At 39.6% G+C, this 21,471-nt stretch overlaps 1 protein-coding gene across 2 annotated transcripts; it reads right to left on the bottom strand.

The window, feature by feature from the left end:
- Window positions 1–1,200: 1,200 nt before the first annotated feature.
- lrrc15.S (leucine rich repeat containing 15 S homeolog) lies at window positions 1,201–21,053 on the bottom strand. Of its 2 annotated transcripts, none has more exons than XM_018265670.2 (2): window positions 20,689–21,053; window positions 1,201–5,216 (listed from the first exon to the last, which is right to left on the bottom strand). In XM_018265670.2, the coding sequence occupies exon 2, from the start codon at window positions 5,209–5,211 to the stop codon at window positions 3,454–3,456; it is 1,758 nt and encodes a 585-aa protein (XP_018121159.1). In that variant the 5' UTR covers window positions 5,212–5,216; window positions 20,689–21,053; the 3' UTR covers window positions 1,201–3,453. The 2 variants fall into 2 exon arrangements, with proteins under 2 accessions (XP_018121159.1, XP_041420762.1); XM_041564828.1 differs by lacking the exon at window positions 20,689–21,053 and adding an exon at window positions 18,686–18,860.
- Between the last annotated feature and the right edge of the window lie 418 nt (window positions 21,054–21,471).

The following is a 21,471-nucleotide window of genomic DNA, read 5'->3' as shown; positions in this document are numbered from 1 at the left end:
TTGAAATGTTCACCTGGCTAAGTCAAAGCTTTTCTGCTAAGCAGAGTTGACTCCCCTTTCTCCCTTCTCTCCACACATTTAACCAATTAATGGACATCATGTCAAGGAGCAGGGTTTTCATCCACAGTTGTCCTTAGCTGATAATTTTCTAAGATGCAATCATCACTTTAGCCATTGCTCCATTAAGAGCTGAATGTCTATTTACTTTCCATTTTCTTTATTCCATATGCATTTGGGAAGGTATCACTGCCCAGCCTGCAGTTTAGTAGGGACAACAACCTGGGTTTTATAATAGCCTATATAGAAGGATACATAAGGCTCTGTTGCATAGGTACAGGCTTGTCCTATAAACAACTGTCAGTTGTGTAAGTTGAGAGAAAGCAGACCCCACATTTCATACATTATGATCAGTGAACATTAGTGAACACTATAATTTCTGTTCTTTTACTGAAACACCCATCAAAAATATTTGACATAAATCTAGTCATATGGATTTTATTTAGTAAAACTTTAAGAAATCTGTTATAGGGATGGAAAATAGACAAAAATAGAACTGCAAACAGCACAATGGCAGTTTGGTTATGGTTTCCACATCCTGTGTCACATATGTCTTTCTTCTACTTTCAGACTTTGATTCCTCGCTTGAGATGGCAGTAAAGCTTTTGAGCTGTGACTTCTGATTGCTACTGGAAGCCAAAAATACATGTGCAGATGCTTACCATAAGCAGTGACAGTGTCCCTTGACTAGATCAACCTGATAACACCCATCTTAAGGTGGGTATATGAGGGGAAGATCACCAGATGAGAGGATCATCCCTGAATATGCCACCTTCAGGCTCGTTGATGTGGTCCTTGCCCAGATGACCTATTTCCCATACAATCAGATCAGCCCCATATAAGCCCCATAAATCAGGCTGAGCTCTCCATTTTACCCTACCCGCCTGCGATTCTCCTCTGCCCAGCTTCAGCCTTTGGTAGCCTCTATTTATAGGCATGTGCCTGCCCACCCCATCTCCTTCATAACATCAGAGATGGGGGGGGAAATGCAGGTCTATATATCGAGATTCCTTGTAGGTGGCGTGTGGTGTGGGAGCAGGAAAGTTAGGGTCAGGTGCTGGTTGTCGTGTTGTCGTGCACATCGATAATTTGCATGCTTGGGGATCTCTTTCTTGAATAATGGTTAAAATAATTTGACCAGTAGAATATTAAAAATTTATTTAAAAACAAGGTAACAATACATAACTGAATAAATTCAGTAGCTGCACAATATTTACATAAATGTAGAAAAAACATAGAAAACGTTATTTATTCCACAAAATACATATTTAGCAAAGGGATGTGTAAAATTTTATTTAAACAGTTTTACCTTGTATGCAGGTGTAAAAAGTAGTATAAAAGGTACTTTCTCAGTAATGAACCCCTTTTGAAACCCCAACAATATTTATAGATCTTTATGTAGAAAAATGTAAGCTTATTATTAGTGGTTGCCATGCCATCATTTTTAAGTTAGATTTTTCCTCCGAAACCTGCTCCCCTACTGTGCCAGCTTGACTCCTCCAATTGATTTCTACTTCAATTGTTCTTACATTCCATGGAATTCCTGTGGTAGGAAATGCTCCTCTGCCCTATGACTGGTGTGCCCACAGCCCCAGATTCTATGCTTTATTTGTTTAGTACGAACGCCATCTTTCATTCTTTATGGGTATAGCCTCAATTGTCTTTAAATAAAAGTGGATCAATGCAAGACTTTTGTGTAGCCTGAGAATGTAGTGTCTCTGATGGCTAGCATTTAGGGATTTGGGGTTTAATCATTTCCTCTTTATAATAAAACAAAATCACTACCATGTAGCATCCCAGCATGAGTAATAGTATCAGAATATGGATTTGTTTCTAGTCAAGTCTAAAACAGTTTGCACAGAGCTGATGTACATTACCCATTGCACATTACATAACTGTATATTTAAATACAAACCCTCAGGGCAAAATTTAAAAACTGTGTGCCCCTAGCCCCCCCCCCACCCGACTGCACAACCGCCTGAGGTTACAGTTTAGACTTTTTTCTGATACTGTCTGGTTCAGAGATATCCAACCAGCTGTTCTTAAACTGCAAAACCCAGGATCCCTGCACACCTTTAAAAACCATTGTTCCAAGAAAGTGGGTGGTTCATGTAAAAGTATGTGGTCCTAACAAAAATTCTTGTGTGCTGATCTCAAATTTTGTATACTAATGCTTGAACATGGCTCAGAGGTAACATTGGCTGCAAAGTGGCATGGCTTCATACATCCATTGCTGTTCTTGCTATAGTTAATTTATTAAGGGATTGCACAAAACTGGTACATGAGTTTTTCATAAAAATTATACAGTCATATGCAATTGATGGGCTATAGAAGGTTTATATAGTATTGAAAATATGTATACACATTGGGGGAAATGTAATACAAGTTGCTAAAAGTCTAGCCACTTATAGCAACCAATGACTTACATTTACTGGCATTTACCGGGCAGTTAAAATGGGCCAATAGACCCAGGAAACATTGCAGTGTATTACATTAATCCAAAGGATTGTTATAAATGTTAATTGCACAGAAATCAGAAGAAGCCCTTATTTTGTAGCAAATATATATCTAACAATGCCTTGACGCCAATGAATATATTATAAATAAATGCAAAGTACAATATAAATATGTATGTATCATTTCCACAATTCACACTTCCCAGAGTTATCATTTCTACTAATAAAATAGCTTTCTACGTTAAGTTCATTAGCACCAAGCTTCTTAACGCTAGATTTAGAAATATACTCATATATGTAGTTCATGGGTGAAAAAATGTCTAATGCGAACAATTTTTCCTCTGCTTGCTTTGTGAACTCTCAACTCCCATGAAAAAAGGAAAAAAAAATGCTTTTATGTGAGCAGTGACTGCAATAAACCGTCTTAATGAAAAAGCAGTTATCTGGTGCCAAAAAAGTATCAGCAAAATGCATAATTAAAATTCACTGTGTAGAGAACATGGTTACACTATGAAATTCTATTTTTTATTCCATTAACATATTTTATGACTTATTGCAATTATTATTTTGGACATTATTTTGGGCAATATTAAAAACTGGTAAATGAGCAATAGCATGGCATCAAGACTAAGCTGATTAGCACCTATTATGGTCCCTTTGATTATTGCTTAATATGCATAAGTTTATGCTCAAAACTCTAAAAAGAATTTCAGGGGCATATGCAATAAAATACCCTTATACATTTCATTCTTCCATGGCCATCTTGGACTTCTTTTTCAACAAAATATACAATACCCTTGCTGTCACACGACCCAGAACCCACTATCAGCAATTGTAAAACACAGAAAAATACAAATTTCCTAGTTGAATAGTTCATTTGTTTCCTATCATACAAAAACAATTTGTTTCCTTAAGGAAACAGCACATTAGCAATGTATTGTTAGCATTCACCATTTTTATTTGATTCATTCTGTTGTTTCATTCTCATACGAACCACGTGGCTTTTCTTCCTTCTGTTGAATAGTATGCAAGCAATTGCAGCAGCCACAAGTGCTATGCAGCACAAAATTATTATTGCAATTATAACGCCTCCCGCCATGTTACCTCTACCATGGTCTTTTGTGTCATCATCTGGCACAAGAGTTTCATCCACCATAAAAACATCATCTAAATCACTACTCGCGGTTGTGCCTGTAAGTCTGGGGGGAGTGGCAGTATGATGTTTTTCAGGACTACTTGTGTCATAGTTGGATGTGGACTGGAACAAGTCTGGCTCCTCTGTAAAATCCTGAAATGTTAATTGCTGCTCACTTAGTTCAGAAATTGGGATACCATTGAAAGGCAGATTGGTGCAGACTAATTGACTAAGGTTGCCAAGTTTATTCATGTTTTCAGATATCCAGTTTTTTAAAGAGAGGAGATTGTGGTCACATTTCCATGGATTTTCATAAAGTTTCACTTCATGTAGCTGTACCAACGAGTCAAAAAAGCCATCTGGAATATTCTCCAATGAGTTGTTTTGCAGCTGTATGTTCATTACAGTGTCCATGTTTTTAAAGAGGCCGTCTGGGAGATATTCAATCTTGTTGCTATGAAGGGAAATATTCTGCAGCTTAGGTAAACATTTGAGAACATCTTGATCCAAAGTTGTAAGAATATTGGTGTGCAGTGAAAGCTCCTGAAGTTCTTCCAGTCCGCAAAAAGCATGAGTGGAGATGGACTGGATCATGTTCTTACTTATAACTAGCAACACTGTCTCTGTAAGGTTACTAAATACATTATCTGTAAGTTTTTCAAGTTGGTTGTCATAAAGCCAGAGTTCTTTTAGCTTTGGCATAGGACCAAATACTCCTGTGGTAAGCTCTCTCAGTGCATTTCCATATAGCGTTAGCTTAGTGAGCTCAGGTAAATTCAGAAATATACCCTGTGGCAGTGTTTCAACCTCATTATTTGATAAGAAAACTTTCTGCAAATATGGATTGCCAGAGAAGGTATCTGCAGAGAGTTCTTTGAATTTATTGCTATGTAACGCAACTTCCTGAAGGCTGATAAGTTTCTTTAGGAATCCTGCTGGAATACCTTGGAGCTGATTTTCATACAGTCGGAGGGTTTGAAGTTTAGCAAGATTGTCCAAAGCTTGGGGAGGTAAGTTTTTGATAGTGTTTTTAGCTAAATTTAGTTTAAGGAGCCCACTCATCTGGTCAAAAGCTCCTACTGGTATGGACTCCAGGTTGTTTCCAAGCATCTGAAGATCTTTCACATTACTTAAAGCTGTAAACAGTGAAGGATGGATCTGGTTGATTTGGTTGTTAGACAAAATAAGTGTCTCCAGTTTTGCCAAGTCTTTAAACAAATTGCCATGCAATTCTTGGAGTTTATTGTTTGCCAGACTGAGATATCGGAGAGATATTAGGTTGTGAAATGCTGTGGATCCCACGGTAGACAGTTCATTTTTTTCAATCCTTAAAATCAATAAAGCAGTCATGTTCTGAAGAATGCCATTTGGTAGCTCTGTAACTTCAGTGTTGACTATCTGCAGGGTTCTGATGTTCTGAGGAATGTTATGCGGAATCGCTAATACGTCTGGTCCAGAACAATCCACCTGGCCAGGCCTAGGGCATATACATTCACTTGGACACTGCCCATAAACCAAAGTTATTGCAAATGAAGAGAAAATGATGAATGAATTCCACTTCATGATGCCTGGAAAACAAAAAGATGCAAATGTACCAGTTATGCTTGTGTAAGTGTGGGCCCAAATTCTCATAAAGAGTCATGTTGGGAAAGCCTAAAAATTGCCTAGAGAGCATAGAGACTATTTTGTTAATAAGGTATAATATTTACACAACATATGAGGGCACAGTCTTTCCTCTAAGCCTTGCCAGGGTAACCTTTTCTTACAATCAAAAGTTAAACAAAAATATCAAATATTACTGAAATGAGGGAAAATGTACTATAGTCTGTCTTGTGTGTGTGTGGTTAATAGACATCAAAGAAGAAATGACCTCTTGCTGGTTTGTTATAAATGTGTTGTTGATAATAATCTCTGTGCCAATATTTATTCAAAGCTTACTGTAAATTGTTATGTTTATATATTGCTTCCTGTTTTTGTGATAAAAGCATATGGGTATACAAAACAAACAAACAAAATAGAAGGGAAAGGGACATTCCATCACTGGGAAGCCTAGCCACTAAAAAGTAGTGTGTATATACTGTAGAGTCAGAAAGATATAGATAGATATAGATACCAATAAAAGGTAGAAAAACGCTGCACAGTTCTTAGCAGGCAAAATGGTGGGGAGACTATAGGTTTCATTCCTTATCAAAGTGAAAATACAAGCACAAAATGCACTATTAAACAGATCAGTTGTGGGAAAATGCAAGGACTCGCGTGAATAACAGTACATTACAGCATTGAGTATACACCTAAGGAAACATAAACTGAAGTAAGCACATACAATTAAAAAAAAACATAGGTTTAATTCCTCCTTCTATTGGTATCAACATGGGTTTCTGGACTGCACCCAGGCAAGGATCAACTACTATATGTAAGTGCCTACTATATCCTTGGTTCTTTGATAGTAGCAGTTGTTTCACAACTGGTTTGTATAGAATATGATTTAGATGAGAGCAAAGACTCTACAGGAGATCATGAACTACAAAATGGTCTGTCCATACTTTCATTTAAAAGCGTATCAGTATCAACAACTAAAACATTATTTTTAGCCAGTTATTATCTTTGTGAATACACATGTAAACATAATGCACTTTATAAGGCAAATTGTCCACACTACCAGGTGATGTTCATCTATATCAGGGATCCACAACCTTTTCATTCAAATGTAAGAAGGGTTGGGGAGCAACATAAGCATTAAAATAGTTCCCGAGGGTGCCAATGAAGGGCTGTGATTGGCTATTTGGCAGCCCCTATGTGAACTGGCAGCCTACAGGAGGCTCTGTTTGGCAATACAACTGGTTTTTATGCAACCAAAATTTTAAACCAAACCTGGAATTCAAAAATAAGCTCCTGCTTTGAAGCCACTGGGAGCAACACCCAAGGGGTTGGGGAGCAACATGTTGCTCACGAGCTACTGGTTGGGGATCACTGATCTATATTCATGTATATTCCTTTGGTTACTTTTTCAGGCTTCTATTACATTTTAAAATTTACAAACCCTGCTTCCAAACCAAAGTCCATTAAATCTCCTATTTCAGTATGATAATTGGTCTCTCACTGTTTCTCTCACAATTGGGCCTGGGAAGGATCAAATCCTGACATCATTTTGGATAGTTGTGGTAAATTGGACGCAGCTATTCACCCTTGGGATTTGCAAAAACCATAGACTGGTAAACACATAAAACATTAAAAATTCTTCTTTGTGGGATTTTGATGGGCACAATAAATACTGTATACATAAAGGAAGAGGGATAGAGCGAAAGAAAATAGCATAACGTAATGGGCTTACGTGTGCTGTCAGTTACAATGCCTTGTATATTGCCCTGGCTTTTTATATGGAATCCAAAACAGCACTGGGAGTTCCTGTGGGACAAAGAATGTTTAGACCACACCAGAGCTTGCGATGAGGTCAGGAAGAACTCATTTAAAGAGGCACCGTACAACATCATGGGATGCAACTTGATGACTGAAACCATTCCATAATTAAGGAAATGGATTTCTCTAATAGCAGGGGCTCATTAAGCTTAAGTTTTATTAAATAATTTTATATATTTTTTGGAAAAAATACATGACAATAAAACTAGTGAAATGTCTTCATTGTCTTCAAGTCCAGTTGTTTTTAGATTGACCTATACTAGATACATGACAATAAACTAGCTTGTGTAAGAAGTCAACAGCAACACACACCATTTACATTATGAGCAAAATACTCCACCCAACAATGTGCTAATCGATAGAGAAACAACCATGTTGCTATCGCGTCATCCAGTACATATCTCTTGAGACCACTGGGCCGTTCCCCAAACTTATCGCATTACATGCACTAAACTATGACCATGACCGCACAGGTGCCTTATTAGATCATGCAGAAAAGGAGGGGTCATCATTCTTTAGCGTTTACACACACAAAAACAGAGAATATAAGATTTTATCTCACATCTACAACACTTATTGTAGGTGATGGTGTGTAAATGACATCTATACAGCATCTGCTATGTTTTATCTAGCTGAACTAAAGCTGTAACTGACACAGTTGCAGGATTCATTACCAGAGCACAAAAAACGAAATAAAGGTATGTAGTTTGGCTATCTTAGTCCAATCCAGTTGCTATAGTATCAAATATGGATGTGGCTCTTGATGACTGTTGACCAAACATTTGTTGTAGATTAGTATTTAGAGGGTAGGTATTGAACTTTACAGTATTTAGTAGTATCTGGAGACTCTTAAAAATTACCTACACTGCCTTGAAAATGTCATTCTCTATTCAGTCTAACTAAAGTGACGTTTTGTAATTAATAATCAGCCTGGCATTGTCTATTATGTCATGTGATGCATTTTTCACCACTTCTAAATCAAATATCCATATCAGTTACTGTATAGAACAATTCCATTACTCTTTCTTCTCCAGGTCTTTATTATGTACATACAGCAAAACAAATTACCTAATTTCCCCTAGGTCTCTCCTGGTAATAGTTGCCCGGTGCTGGCTGGAGGGGTCGGGCACACCCCCGAAACGTTACATCACTTGACGAAATAAACGTGCAGGGGAGATCCCCGCTACACCAGCCTGTGTTGTTTGGCTAATCTTCTTTGCTTTATTATGTACACCCTGAGGGGCAAATTTACTAAAGGGCAAAGTTGCTAAAGCTAGCAAAAATTCGACAGCATGACGTCATTTTGCCACTTCGCCGATTTACTAACGGTTGCTGGCGTAAATTCGCTAGCGAAGTAGACCTACTCTAGCGCTACTTCACACCTTTACGCCAGGAGAAGTTGCACTATGGCGAATAGACGTAACTACTCTAATTCACTAAGTTGGGGATTTTACTGACCGTTACCTCTTGCGCCAGACTTGTCTTCGCCACCTCAGACCAGGCAAAGTGCAACAAAGTAGATAGGACTTGCTTCATAAAAAGTTGACATTTTCTCTAAGTCCCAAAAAACGCTGGCGTCTTTTTTTTTTTTTTTTAAGGGTGATAGGCTGAAAAAGATCTTAATTTTTTTTGGGGGTACCCTCCTTCCCCCCTACATTTCCTAACATATGGCACCTAAACTATGCAGTGGGCACATGTATAGGGCAAAATAACAATTTTATTTTATGAAGGTTTCCCAGGCTTGTGTAGTGTAATGTATTTGCTGCTACATTTACGTCCATTGTACTTTAACTTGGCGCCGTATGCAAATTAGGCATCGCTAGCATAACTTCACTTTGCTTGACGAATTAACGCAACACAACTTCTCTACCTTTCACCTCCCTGAGCACAACCCTGAGCGGTTTTTAGTGAATTTGAGCAGCCCTGGCGAAACTATGCCTGGCGAAGTGCGGTGAAGCTGTCGGCGATTTGTGAATTTTCCCCTGAGAATGCTCAACTGATTTGTTAGATACAGAGTAGAAAAATGAGTTCATAGAAGGGGCATTCAATTCAGTGAGAAAAAACTGAGAGATTTTTTGTGAATTGAATCATCCATGAGTTTTCATGTGATAAAACTTTTTCTAACTTAATTGAATCTTTATATAGTTCCAGTATATTTGCTTGTTTCAGTCTGGGTTGGTTATACAGTTTGGTGACAGCTTTTTCTTTAAAGGAAAACTAAACCCCCCATTGTGATAAGTCCCCACTGGCCCTCCTCCACTGCGCCCCCTCCCTGCCTCCCCCTGCACAGTCTTAACCCTGAATTCTGACCCCTCTAGAAATAGCAACCGCACATGCAGAGTGAGCGCAGCGATAATTTTTGTGAAGTGAGCGCCGTATTGGCGTATGCGCAGTTGGAGAAACCTTCCAGTTTGGGACAACTGCACATGCACCGAAACAGACGGAAATTGCCGAAGGGGCGGAAGAAGACGCGAAGATTACCAAAGAGAAGAAGGCGTCAGTGAGCTCCGCTGCGCTCACTCTGCATGCATGGTCGCTATGGGATATATCACAATGGGGGTTTAAGTTCTCCTTCAATATGCAAGTCAAATTATCTGCCCAGACATAGATTTATACCGGGCAGTGCCTTGCCTTAGGCGGGAGCGATCGGCCAGTTGTAAGGGGCGGTTTTAAAGGCAAACTAAACCCTAAAAATTAATAGGGCTAAAAATGTCATGTTTTATATACTGAACTTATTGCACCAGTCTAAAGTTTCAGCTTCTCAATAGCAGCAATGATCCAGGACTTCAAACTTGTCACAGGGGGTCACAATCTTGGAAACTGTCTGCGACACTCACATGCTCAGTGGGCTCTGAGTAGCTGTTGAGCAGCTAAGCTTAGGGGTCGTCGCAAATTATCAAGCAGAAAATGAAGTTGGCCGGTAATATAAGCTAATGCTACAGGACTGATTATTAAATTCTGGTGCTAATTGCACTGGTGTCTGTGCCAGTGCCGGTCTTAGGCCGATTGGACCTATTGCGCCCAATCGGGCCCCGCGCCCATGGGGGCCCCGCACAGCCGCATCAAAGCAAGAGCAAGGATTTGCTGCCTTTCTCCCTCACCAATGTTTCCAGATGCGCGCAGTAAGACTGACCGGACGAACTGCTCTGATGCCCGCCACAAGGGCAATATCTGTTTTCTTTTTTTTCTCTGTTCGTTGGCTTTGTAAATAGTAGCTAAGGGGGTGTGCGGCGAGAGGTGGGACTGGGAGAGGGAGCGTTCGTTACATGCCCTGCGTGCCCTACAGATGACAGCAGCCAATTGCAGGCAGCGGAGAAAGGCGCCATTATACTGTGTTTGAACTCGGCTAACAGGCATGATGGATGATAGACGATGGTGCTGCAGATTCATCCTCTCCCCCCCCAGACTATCGGTTCAGAAAGAATGCTGGCCCAGTAAGGCTACAAATCACGTTTATTACACTGCCTTGTGAATTGTAACCCTTTCCTTGCTAGCAAAAATTGCATTTGTGCCATTCTTTTGTTATGCATTTTTCGATATTTATTCATGAAATTGCCACTGTGCCACCTAAAGTGATTTCGGGGGTTATTTATACATGCAATTCTCACTGTGTTCATTCTGCTCTTATTTCTGGGGTATTATACATGGAATTGCAAATGTGTTTATTCTGCTACATGTTTTTTGGGCTTTATAAATCAAATTGCATCAGTGTCTTTTTTCTTAGAATGATGGGATTTGTGCTTTAGTAACAGCTAAATGAAATGTTTAACTATCTATATATTCAATATTTCTCCCATAGGTATTCCCCTGTACTAAGCACAATTCAGCAGGAACAGCTCCCTAAGTTTGCTCATAGTCTGTACAGAGAGATCCCATAAAACTATGACAGCATAGGTATTCCCTGCACTAAGCACAATTCAGCAGGAACAGTCCCCTAAGTTTGCTCATAGTCTGTACAGATAGAGCCCCATAAAACTATGACAGCATAGGTATTCCCTGTACTAAGCACAATTCAGCAGGAACAGTCCCTAAGTTTACTCATAGTCTGTACAGAGAGATCCCATAAAACTTTGGCAGCATAGTTATTTCTCTGCGCTAAGCACAATTCAGCAGTAACAGCCCCTAAGTTTGTTCATAGTCTGTACAGAGAGATCCCATAAAACTATGGCAGCATAGGTATTCCCTGTACTAAGCACAATTCAGCAGGAACAGTCCCCTAAGTTTGCTCATAGTCTGTACAGAGAGATCCCATAAAACTACGGTAGCAGAGGTATTCCCTGTACTAAGCACAATTCAGCAGGAACAGTCCCCTAAGTTTGCTCATAGTCTGTACAGAGAGATCCCATTAAACTATGGCAGCATAGGTATTCCCCTGTACTAAGCACAATTCAGCAGGAACAGTCCCCTAAGTTTGCTCATAGTCTGTACAGAGAGATCCCATAAAACTACAGTAGCAGAGGTATTCCCTGTACTAAGCACAATTCAGCAGGAACAGTCCCCTAAGTTTGCTCATAGTCTGTACAGAGAGATCCCATTAAACTATGGCAGCATAGGTATTCCCCTGTACTAAGCACAATTCAGCAGGAACAGTCCCCTAAGTTTGCTCATAGTCTGTACAGAGAGATCCCATAAAACGACGGTAGCAGAGGTATTCCCTGTACTAAGCACAATTCAGCAGGAACAGCCCCCTAAGTTTGCTCATAGTCTGTACAAAGAGATCCCATAAAACTATGGCAGCATAGGTATTCCCTGTACTAAGCACAATTCAGCAGGAACAGTCCCCTAAATTTGCTCATAGTCTGTACAGAGAGATCCCATAAAACTATGGCAGCATAGGTATTCCCCTGTACTATTTACCATACATACATACATTTACCATACATATTTACCATACAATAGGAGGGTAGTTCTTTAAAAATGCACTCTTTGGTTGCATATACTGTGAAAATGAGTTCCTGTGCTGTGTATGCAGTTGAACTCAATAAAAATAAACAAGTGAAATGTAGTGAGTAATTATCAATGGACAGAGAGAAAAACAGTTACTATTCGTCATCCAGCCCTGGAACCCTGTGCCACATTGCAAAACTCCATTTAGAGGGCCCCACCAAAATAGTTCCAATTGGGCCCCGCAGTTGGTAAGACCGGCCCTGGTCTGTGCTGCCATGTCGTAATGATCCATATTAATTACTAATCAGCCTTATACTGTGACATTTATATTCTATGTGTACTGTATATTGTGAGTGGGTCCCTAAGCTCAGTAAGTGACAGCAGCAGCAGCACAGAGCATGTGCAGTGAATCAGCAGAAAAGAAGATGGGGAGCTACTGGGGCATCTATGGAGACACAGATCTTTAATGCCTTGGGCTGGTACAGAAGCCCAAAACATAATATACAACATTTTTAGCCTACTTCTTTAGTTTAACTTTCCTTGTCCTTTAACCCAGATATTTGCTATTGCACTCATAATGCTAGCAATGCTACCCCCCTTTGACCCACCCCGACACAGATTTTTAAGCACAAGATTGGGAGAGGGACGGCATCTGGCAGCAGCAGCCCCAGGATTGCCCCTGTTACAGGGGTAGAGAGTGAATGGTACCTCCACAATAGCCTCACCCTAACCAAGCAGGGCCAAGAAGTCCTTATCATCCTTGGAGGTCAACAAGCATGGTCAAAGTAAAAGTAAACCCTCCCTCAAAATTAGTCAGGGCCTGAATTTGCTGGAGAGACACTGGATTGGTGCATATTATTACTTGCCATAACAGGCTCACTAGATGATCTGACATGATCTGTGCAGAAAATAACTTGCTGGTCTCAAGAAAAATCCAAATACAGATTATGAAAAGGGCTTTGTTCTAACGATATCCACCCATGTTGCTGCTCTCTTTCCTTGTTAGGTCACACCAGCCAGACCAATGCAATACTTTAAACAACGAGGGATAGGATGGAGCACACAATCCGCAGCCTCTGCCAGGCCCGGATTTGTGGAAAGGCCACAAAGGCCCAGGCCTAGGGTGGCAGCATTTTAGGGGGGGGCGCATGCTTCCCAACCACACCCGCATTGGTTCGGAAGCACTGGGTAATTTGCAGGAGAAAAAATTTCCTGCGCAGCAATCACCAGTACTCCGGACTCGATGCTGAAAATTTGCACATGTGCAGAAATGAAGGGGCGGGGACGGGGGAATGAACGGCGGAAAGCCTAGGGACGTCTGCTATGCAAATCCGGCCATGGGTTCTGTTGCAAAAGTCCTTCAGATAAATTGTACACTCGAAGGCTAACTCTCCAAAGGAACTGGAAGAGTCCCATATCTACTAACACACACACTGAGCATAGCAGTAGCCAAAGATTTTTGTCACAGTTATTTCCCAGATTACTTCAGTCATACTTCAACTTTCTGGACACAAAACAAACAGCTGTCTTCTCTCAATCTTTGCTTCCACTGCCTACACAAGATTGTGCCCATGATAACACCAGTGTGGGGTGAGCACTCTCATTAAACTGACCTCCTATCACTTCCAGCACTACAGTGGTTACCTGCTCTATCTCATAATTTTCTTCAGGCACCATGTTGGACTCCAAATGTAACACTATTTTAATTCAGTACGCCTGCTTCTCCAAGTAAAGCACGTGTTACATACTGCTCTCTCTCTTAGGTGGGTTTTCTGCTGTTGGACTGAAGTAATTGGTTTTCACACTGGGTGAAAATAGGGTTCACCTTTTCATAACTAATAAATAAAGAGCTGTGGAGTTTTCTTCTGGTGAACTGTGGATAACTATATTTTCACCCTTTGATAAACATGCTTCACTGATGCTGAACAAAGCTTACTGGAAGACTGACAGGCAGTATTGCAATAGAATGAAAATTTAAACTGTTATTATACACAGTAAAATATATACTGTATGTGCTCCACAAGCTGCATATATGACGTACAGCAAGTTATCTCCCTGTCAGTTAGGTAAGACCATGGGAGGCACAGACAGCACCTTAATGCACAAACCTCACTTTGTCACTAGTAACCTTTAAGAAGGGGGCCCCCATATTTTTCTAAAAATTATTTTACTTCATTGTGAAGCAGCAAACAAAAATGTTCTTGCAGTAACAGACTGTCTATAGGAGTTTTTCTTGGACCAAAGTTAATGTTTAGCTATTTTTCTAGTGATATTGCTTGATTCTCTGTCCTACTAAAATATATGTATGTTTATAAAACTTTCTTTGATCTGCACATTTGTAGTCAAAGTCTTTCTGCTGAGAGTGTTATTAAATGAGCCAAAGCAAGGCTAAGTTGAGATGCAGCTAAGTAAAAACACATGCTACTTCAGCTCTTCCAAAACAGTCATCCATGTTCTTTTAAATTATAAATAGAAGCTAGAGCAGCTAGGTTTAGACTTTTGACATGGATTAGGTGTTCTAATTGGGCAGTGCCATCTATTGTTTGTTCTTATATTCTATGCGGACATACAGTAGTTCCTAGACAAGGAGAGAAGCACCCAGGCATTTAACCCCCTGGTACATGAATGCCAACTTGATTTTTTTTTTTAGAATTTTTGATAGAATTGTAACCAATGTTCCTTTTTAATTTCAAAATATAATATAGTAATATGTATATTTCTATCAATAAATGTTTGTCACTTAAAGGAGAAGGAAAGGTATTTTATACTTGGGGGTGCACTCCATGTGATTGTATTAAATTAACTGACATCCCAAACCGGTCCTGTCAGGAGAAAATTGCACCGGCCCGGGGTTCTTCCAGAGAGCACCATGGAGCGAGCCTCCTACTTGCTTCTTCTTCTTCTCAGTGCTGCACATACGCAGTAGAGTGAAAAGCCGAACTTTAACAAAAAAGCCAGCTATTTCTTTCTACTGCGCATGTGCCTGCCCCCGGGAAATCTGAAGAAGTAAGAAGCAGAAAGAGTATCGTTCCATGGTGCTCACTGGAAGAACTCTCCTGAAAGGAGCACCAACCTAGGGTGTTAAGTTAATACAATCACTTGGGGGTACCTAACATTTTGCATGCCCAAGTATAAAATGCCTTTCCTTCTCCTTTAAACAATTTAGATATTGACCATATTTTGATGTGGCTTATACTTTAATACTATCAAATTCTGATTATTTAAGGTTTGGCATACTAGGCTCAACATCAAGATCAAAAGTAGCATCACTAGTATTTGGAACATAAAACTGCCTGCACCAGATATCAAGGCACAACTCAACAAATTAAAACATAACAAAGTATCCACTTCAAAGGTACAGAGAAGACTCCATGCAGAAGAGCTGAAAGGTCATGAAACAAGAAATGCACTCCAAATGCTCAATTGGAAGAAAAGGTTTTAGGGTTTCAGCTGGTGGGACCATGATATCAGGTTCTCTAGTGGACCCTTGTGTCCCAGTCTGAAACTGTATGCCATTGACCAGGTGAACAAATTAATTTTCAGTTAAGCATGGAGGAGGTGAATTTATGGTTAGAGGTGTCTTTCCTGGTTCCAGAGGAGCTACCACAGTATACTTCAGCACCTTGCCTCATGAGTCCACAAGTCCAAGATTAATTGTTTTACCAAGAATTGTTCCTTTCTTGAAATGTATTACTTGGGAAGCAATATTAATTAGCACTAGACTGGTACCCAATACCCACCCACTGCTGCAGTAGATATGTGTTGGGAATAGGATTGTCTGACAACCTTTTGCATTGTCATATTACATTCTGTTATTGTTGTACACTATGTAAGCCATCATCTTCTTATCCTGAAAAATACATTTATAATCACTCCAGGATGGGACCCTAGGAAGTGTGCCACCAGACTAGTTTGTCTGTAACGTTTTAATGTACTATTACTAATCATTTGAATATGTTTCTTTGGATACCCTATTTACCAGGCAGTGGTCCAGTGGACTAATTCGATTAAGATGACTAAGCTGCAGATGGAGTGTGAGAGGGTTTCTATTGTCCCCTGAGCTGTGACTCCACATGTCCCTGTCCATTTTCTCCCTGACATTAAAGCTTTATTTCAAACACTAAAAAGATTTAGTGGACAAGTAGGCAAGACTTCCATTCACTTGGAGCATCTGCCTTGTTTGTCTGAGCTGAATGGTTAGAATTAGGAACATGGACTGTGCCAAGCAGCACAAAAATAGCTGCCAGACGGAAAACTGCCACCAGTTGTAATAAAATGTACAAGAAGCAGGAATTCTAGTCTACAGATCTACTGCAGCTGTAAAGTCTCTTATGACTTCCCAGTTATATCCTGGATGTTTATCAAAAAGCACTGACAAGCATATGGATGATGCTCTAGACACTTTCTTTGTCCCAGAAAGTTTGGAATTAAATGCTTGCTGGCTTGTTCTTGTCAAGATAGCCTGACAGTCAAGGACAAACAACTACATTTTATCTGTCAATGTACTTTGGATGCGAGATCAGATCCCATTTGTATCCCAAAGAGATAACAAGCTAAGGAAGTACAGAGATTCACAGATAAGTCTACAATAAAATTATGCAAGTTACATGGAACATGAATATATTTGTGCACCAAATGTGTAACTCTGTGCCCCCTGGTGAATTAAGATCTATCTCTATATGCTTTTGTTATTCAAACTATTATACTTGGGTTTAATATCCGATTAAGAACACTAAATGTTGCAGTTCAGCAATAGCTATTTAGCAATAAAAGGAAAGTCTTCTCAGCCAACGATGTAACCCAGTGACAAGCAAAGCTAGGTTTATGTAACGTCTGTTGAACAATTTGTTGTTGAGAGGGCGTTGGGAAGTGTAGTTCTGATACATTTGGAGACACTTTGACTAGCTTTCTGCCCATTAGAATGCAGAATCACCATAGTTCTTTCTGCAGATTCAGACCAAAAAAGATAAACCCTTAAGACTCTGCTGCCTTTTATCCTCATCTGCCCTCCCATCCTAAGGGTCCAGTTTCATTTAGATTTGCTGACACTGCTCCTTTATAAAGTACTTGAGCCAAGGCTTCTCTGCTGTCATCTTATCAATGGAAACCGGGGGAAGGTTTATCCAGAAATGAAGCAGCAGGGATGGTACAATATAAACCATCTCAAATCTGTCTCCTGCCAGGTCCCCCACTGCCCCGGTCCCATAATGCAGTCACTGAGCTTTCTACCAGTTTTCTAGGAACATGTAAGTAAGCACATTCCTCTGTATATTACTCACACCACAGGCACTGAACCTCAGCCTCTGTTTGGAACAGCAACAACCTCCCTGTTCTGTCAGACACAAATACAGCCAGGTCTTTCTTATAATTTGATGAATGAAAGCAATTTCAGGCATTAACTAAATATGTTGTTGCCTCAAATGCCCCCAAATATTAATTTAAGACAAAATAAGCAATGAAAGATCTGAGCTCCAGATACAGCAGGCTTTAAAAGGATACTATTATTCAATGATTTCCCTTGTTTAATACACTACCTCGTCAGCATGCAGACACCCCTTCTAATTATTTTGGGGTAGGCCCTTTCCTGTTTCAGAATCATATTGCAAAATGTACAAAGCAAAGTCTGTAACACATTTACTTGCAGAGAGGGGAGTGGAAGAACCTGATTGGCCTGCACAGAGTCCTAATCTTTCTAACATGTGGAATGAATTGGATGGGCAATGGGAGAGGATCCCCAACATCAGTGCCAACCTCTTACTTGAGTAAGATGTTCCAACATCTAGTGGAAAACCTTCCCAGAAGAACAGAGTAAAGCCTGTTTTAACAGCAAAAAGAGGACCATCTTCATATTGTTATCTTTAGTATTGCATTTCATTGATCTAATTGGCTGAATCCTGTCAGCTAATGGTATCATAGATAAGTACATGAAGCAGAAGAGGGAAGACATGTGCAGTACCAGTTCAGTGTGAACCCCTTTTTTGAGCAACCTGCAAGTTAATGATGGCGACAACTTGCAACACAGAGCAGAGCAAATCCACAGCTTATATGGTGTGTAGCTTCTAAACGAAACATTTACAATAATAAAGATAATTTACAAAAATCTTTTTACATGTGCTGTTTAAATTCATTCAATTGTCCGAAGGTGACCCCCTTTAATGCTATCTAATGTATCAGCCAGTACACCTGATACAGGGAGAGAATTTCACAACTTTGTTGCCCTAATAGTGAAAAAAAACCCTTCCCAATTATTGAGATGGAATCTTTTAGAGATTCCCATAGAGTCTGCTGTAAGGACCCATTGGTTAATAAAGCATTAGAGAGTTTATCATATGGTGGTCCCCTTATACATATACATAATTATATCCCTCATTTAAGCACCCCTTCTCAGGCATAAACTACCCCAACTTGGTCAGTCTTGCATCAGAATTGAGAATTTCTATACACTTTACCAGCTTAGTTGCCCTTCTTTGCACTCTCTCTAAATCAATAATATCATTTTGAGCTCTGGAGACTACAAGGACTCTGAAGTCCTTTTCCATTATGGATTTGCCTAGTGCAGTCCCATTAAGGGTATAAGTGGCTTGGATATTTTTACATGCCAGATGCATGACTTTACATTTATAAACACTGAGTCTCACCTGCCATTTAGCTGCCACAGTACCAGTTTGTCAAGGATACCACATCCTGGATTGACATTCACCCACACGCATCCTCAGTGAATATAATTGCTTACCTTAGACCCTGGGTCAGAGCATTTTCAGGTGACAGGAGTGCAAGCCCAGGGTACTTTTTATCCCTCCGCCATCTGTGCCCATGTCCCAGAGATCCTCATATGCGCAGCATAGTAAAGATTATAACTTTTAAGTTTAAATTATGATTTTTACTTCACTATCTTGGACAGCATAGAGTATCTCTGGAGCATCTGAGAATAACTGAGGTGCGGCAAGAATGGTACCCCAGACCAGCATTAGCTATTGTATTCACTGGGGAGTGTCTAACAGATTGGCACACACAAATATACTTCCTATGCCTCCATGCAATTGTAAAAGGAACTGAGGCCAGATCTACAGTGAGCAGTCCAAATACCATATATAAATGCTCTGCATATATTCAATTAAACACATCACACTTAAGCCCAATCCATTGTTTCCCAAATTAGACTGCTTGATGTGCCCCACTTTTGGCTGCTTTGAGCACACCAAGAGCAGCCACAGAAGGCATCACCTTAAATACCCTGATGTTTCTGCCAGAATCAAAAGATTAGAAATAGTTCAATTGTTGGCTATCAGAAAAATATTTTCCACTCCATTTAAAAAGTCCCATTGCACCATAAAGCAAAAAATAGTCTAGTGAAATCTGAATGGAAGAAAATGCCAATCCCTCAGCTGCATTTAGAGTTTGCAGTCTGTGTGCAAGTTAATTTGCAAATATACAAAATCCACTTTTCTAATTTTCCATGGTGTTTATGTAAACAACAAATTAAGAGATGATTGTGTAAAGATGTTCGTAGCTAGCCATTGTTCCTGTCAAGGCACATGATCTACTATTAACTGGAACATGGCAACACCAGCTACAGAATAGAAAAGATAAAGGCTAGACAGACACAGCCCTCTATGTTTGCTCACAGAAAAAACACAAAGCATTGCCTTTTACATGTATTAACTTAACATACTAGGCATTGATTTACAAATGACAGTTTTGTGGTTAGTGTGCCTTTAACAGTTAGTTACAAGTGTGTAGATCAGGGGCTGCAGCTCCAGTGGTAGTGCCGGCAGGGAGTGTTTGGAAAAGTAGTTCTACAAAAGCACTAATTTATGCCTGCCCCTGATGTAGATCATTATATATACATATTGCACATTGTTGTGGCTCAGTATCACACTGACAACAGACAAAACTTGAACAATGATTACTTATAGGAAATCCTGCATTGAAAATATTCATGTGATCCTAATATTGTTCCCTATGTGCCATTCCAAAGTGTAGCATCAGCTAAATGGGAATCAGTCCAGCAACTGGGCTGCATCTACAGTCTGTGTACTTCATATATTTCTGCTATTAAATGTTTTGGCTTCCAAAGAGCCAAACAGTCTGTTCTGGATATTCCATTAACAATGAGTCAGTGGTTACAGATAAAACTGCTGTTCATTTACCTACATGTCGTTTTGTCTAAATTCAGAAACATCCCAGGGAAACCAGATTTTACAGAACTCCAATTCTAATGTAAGGTCAACAAACACAGCAATTATTATAATATTAGTTTTATTTATAGTGACCGGGGAGCAGGACAGTATCAGTTTTATACACCCATAATGTTTCTATTGTATTAAGCTGCCCTTTACAGTTTTAGAATAAATGAAACCTCGAAATCATTTTTAGTGATCATAAAAGTAATAATGCACCCAGGACCATTTAAAAATTAGAATTGTAATTTTCACTTGGTTTCTGCTCTTTTTCCTCACATTATTTCTGTTTTAATGTTGTAGGGATCCTTATAGAGCCTATAGCAATTCACTTTGGCACTTAAAACAATGCTTTTGGTACAATTTACATAACCTGAACTCATAAAGGTCAGAAAGGTTAACTTTTTTTTAGCAATACCTGTACAAAAGGAGCATAGGAATGTTACAGTGTGCTCCTTGCAAGTCAGAATAAATCAATTAATACAGGCAAGTGTTTTGTTATCCATTTAGTCAAGTCTGGAGAGCTGAAGTGAGTACAAATTCAGATGTTACCTACCTTGGTTGTTTTGTACAATCCCAAAGCTGTGCTGTCTCTGTTCTGCTGCTGGAGACTGGAAAGATTTTGCTTCCTTCCCTGTGTTTAAAAGCAGATCAATGAATCAGCAAAGGGGACGTGTCAATGGGTTAGAGCTCCATCAGTCTCTCCATAAGCACACAACCTAAAGAATGTTATTGTACAGTATTTATACTCTTGGTGTAAGTACTGCCCTCCTCACTGATGCTTGCTTTGCAGTGGAATGTTGATTTCCTGATGAGTAAGTTAATTTCCAGGAGAAACTTAGCTTTCTAACCCACTTTATCATTTTCTCATTAGCTGAAATAGACTGGGGAACAAAGTGTTCATATCAGTCTTTATGCAATCAATGAGTTATTAAATCCTGTGCTACTCGGGGAATAAAAGGGGCAGGGCTGTAGCAGAACCCAGAATTGTTACTTGGCTAACTGAGTGATGTGAAAAGCTGCTGCTATTGGCCTACTCACCTGATGTACAGAGGGCAAGACATTTGCTTGCAGGTAGTGATGCTTTTTAATGAGCATGCCCCAAAGTTTAACAACAGAAATACAGTATATATTAAAGAAAATACATCTCCCATAGACTCCATTAAAAAAAAAAATTTACATTTAAAAAAAATATATATTTCCTTCTTCTCTGTATTAATAAAACAGTACAGGTATGGGACCTGTTATCCAGAATGCTCGGGACCAGGGGTTTTCTGGATAATGGATCTTTCCCTAATTTGGGTTTTCATGCCTTAAGTCTACTAGAAATTCAGTTAAA

This window comes from Xenopus laevis, chromosome 5S (assembly GCF_017654675.1).
Source record: "Xenopus laevis strain J_2021 chromosome 5S, Xenopus_laevis_v10.1, whole genome shotgun sequence".
Classification (NCBI taxonomy): domain Eukaryota; kingdom Metazoa; phylum Chordata; class Amphibia; order Anura; family Pipidae; genus Xenopus; species Xenopus laevis.
Note: the sequence above shows the minus strand (reverse complement) of the source record. Positions and strands in the feature narration are given on the sequence as shown.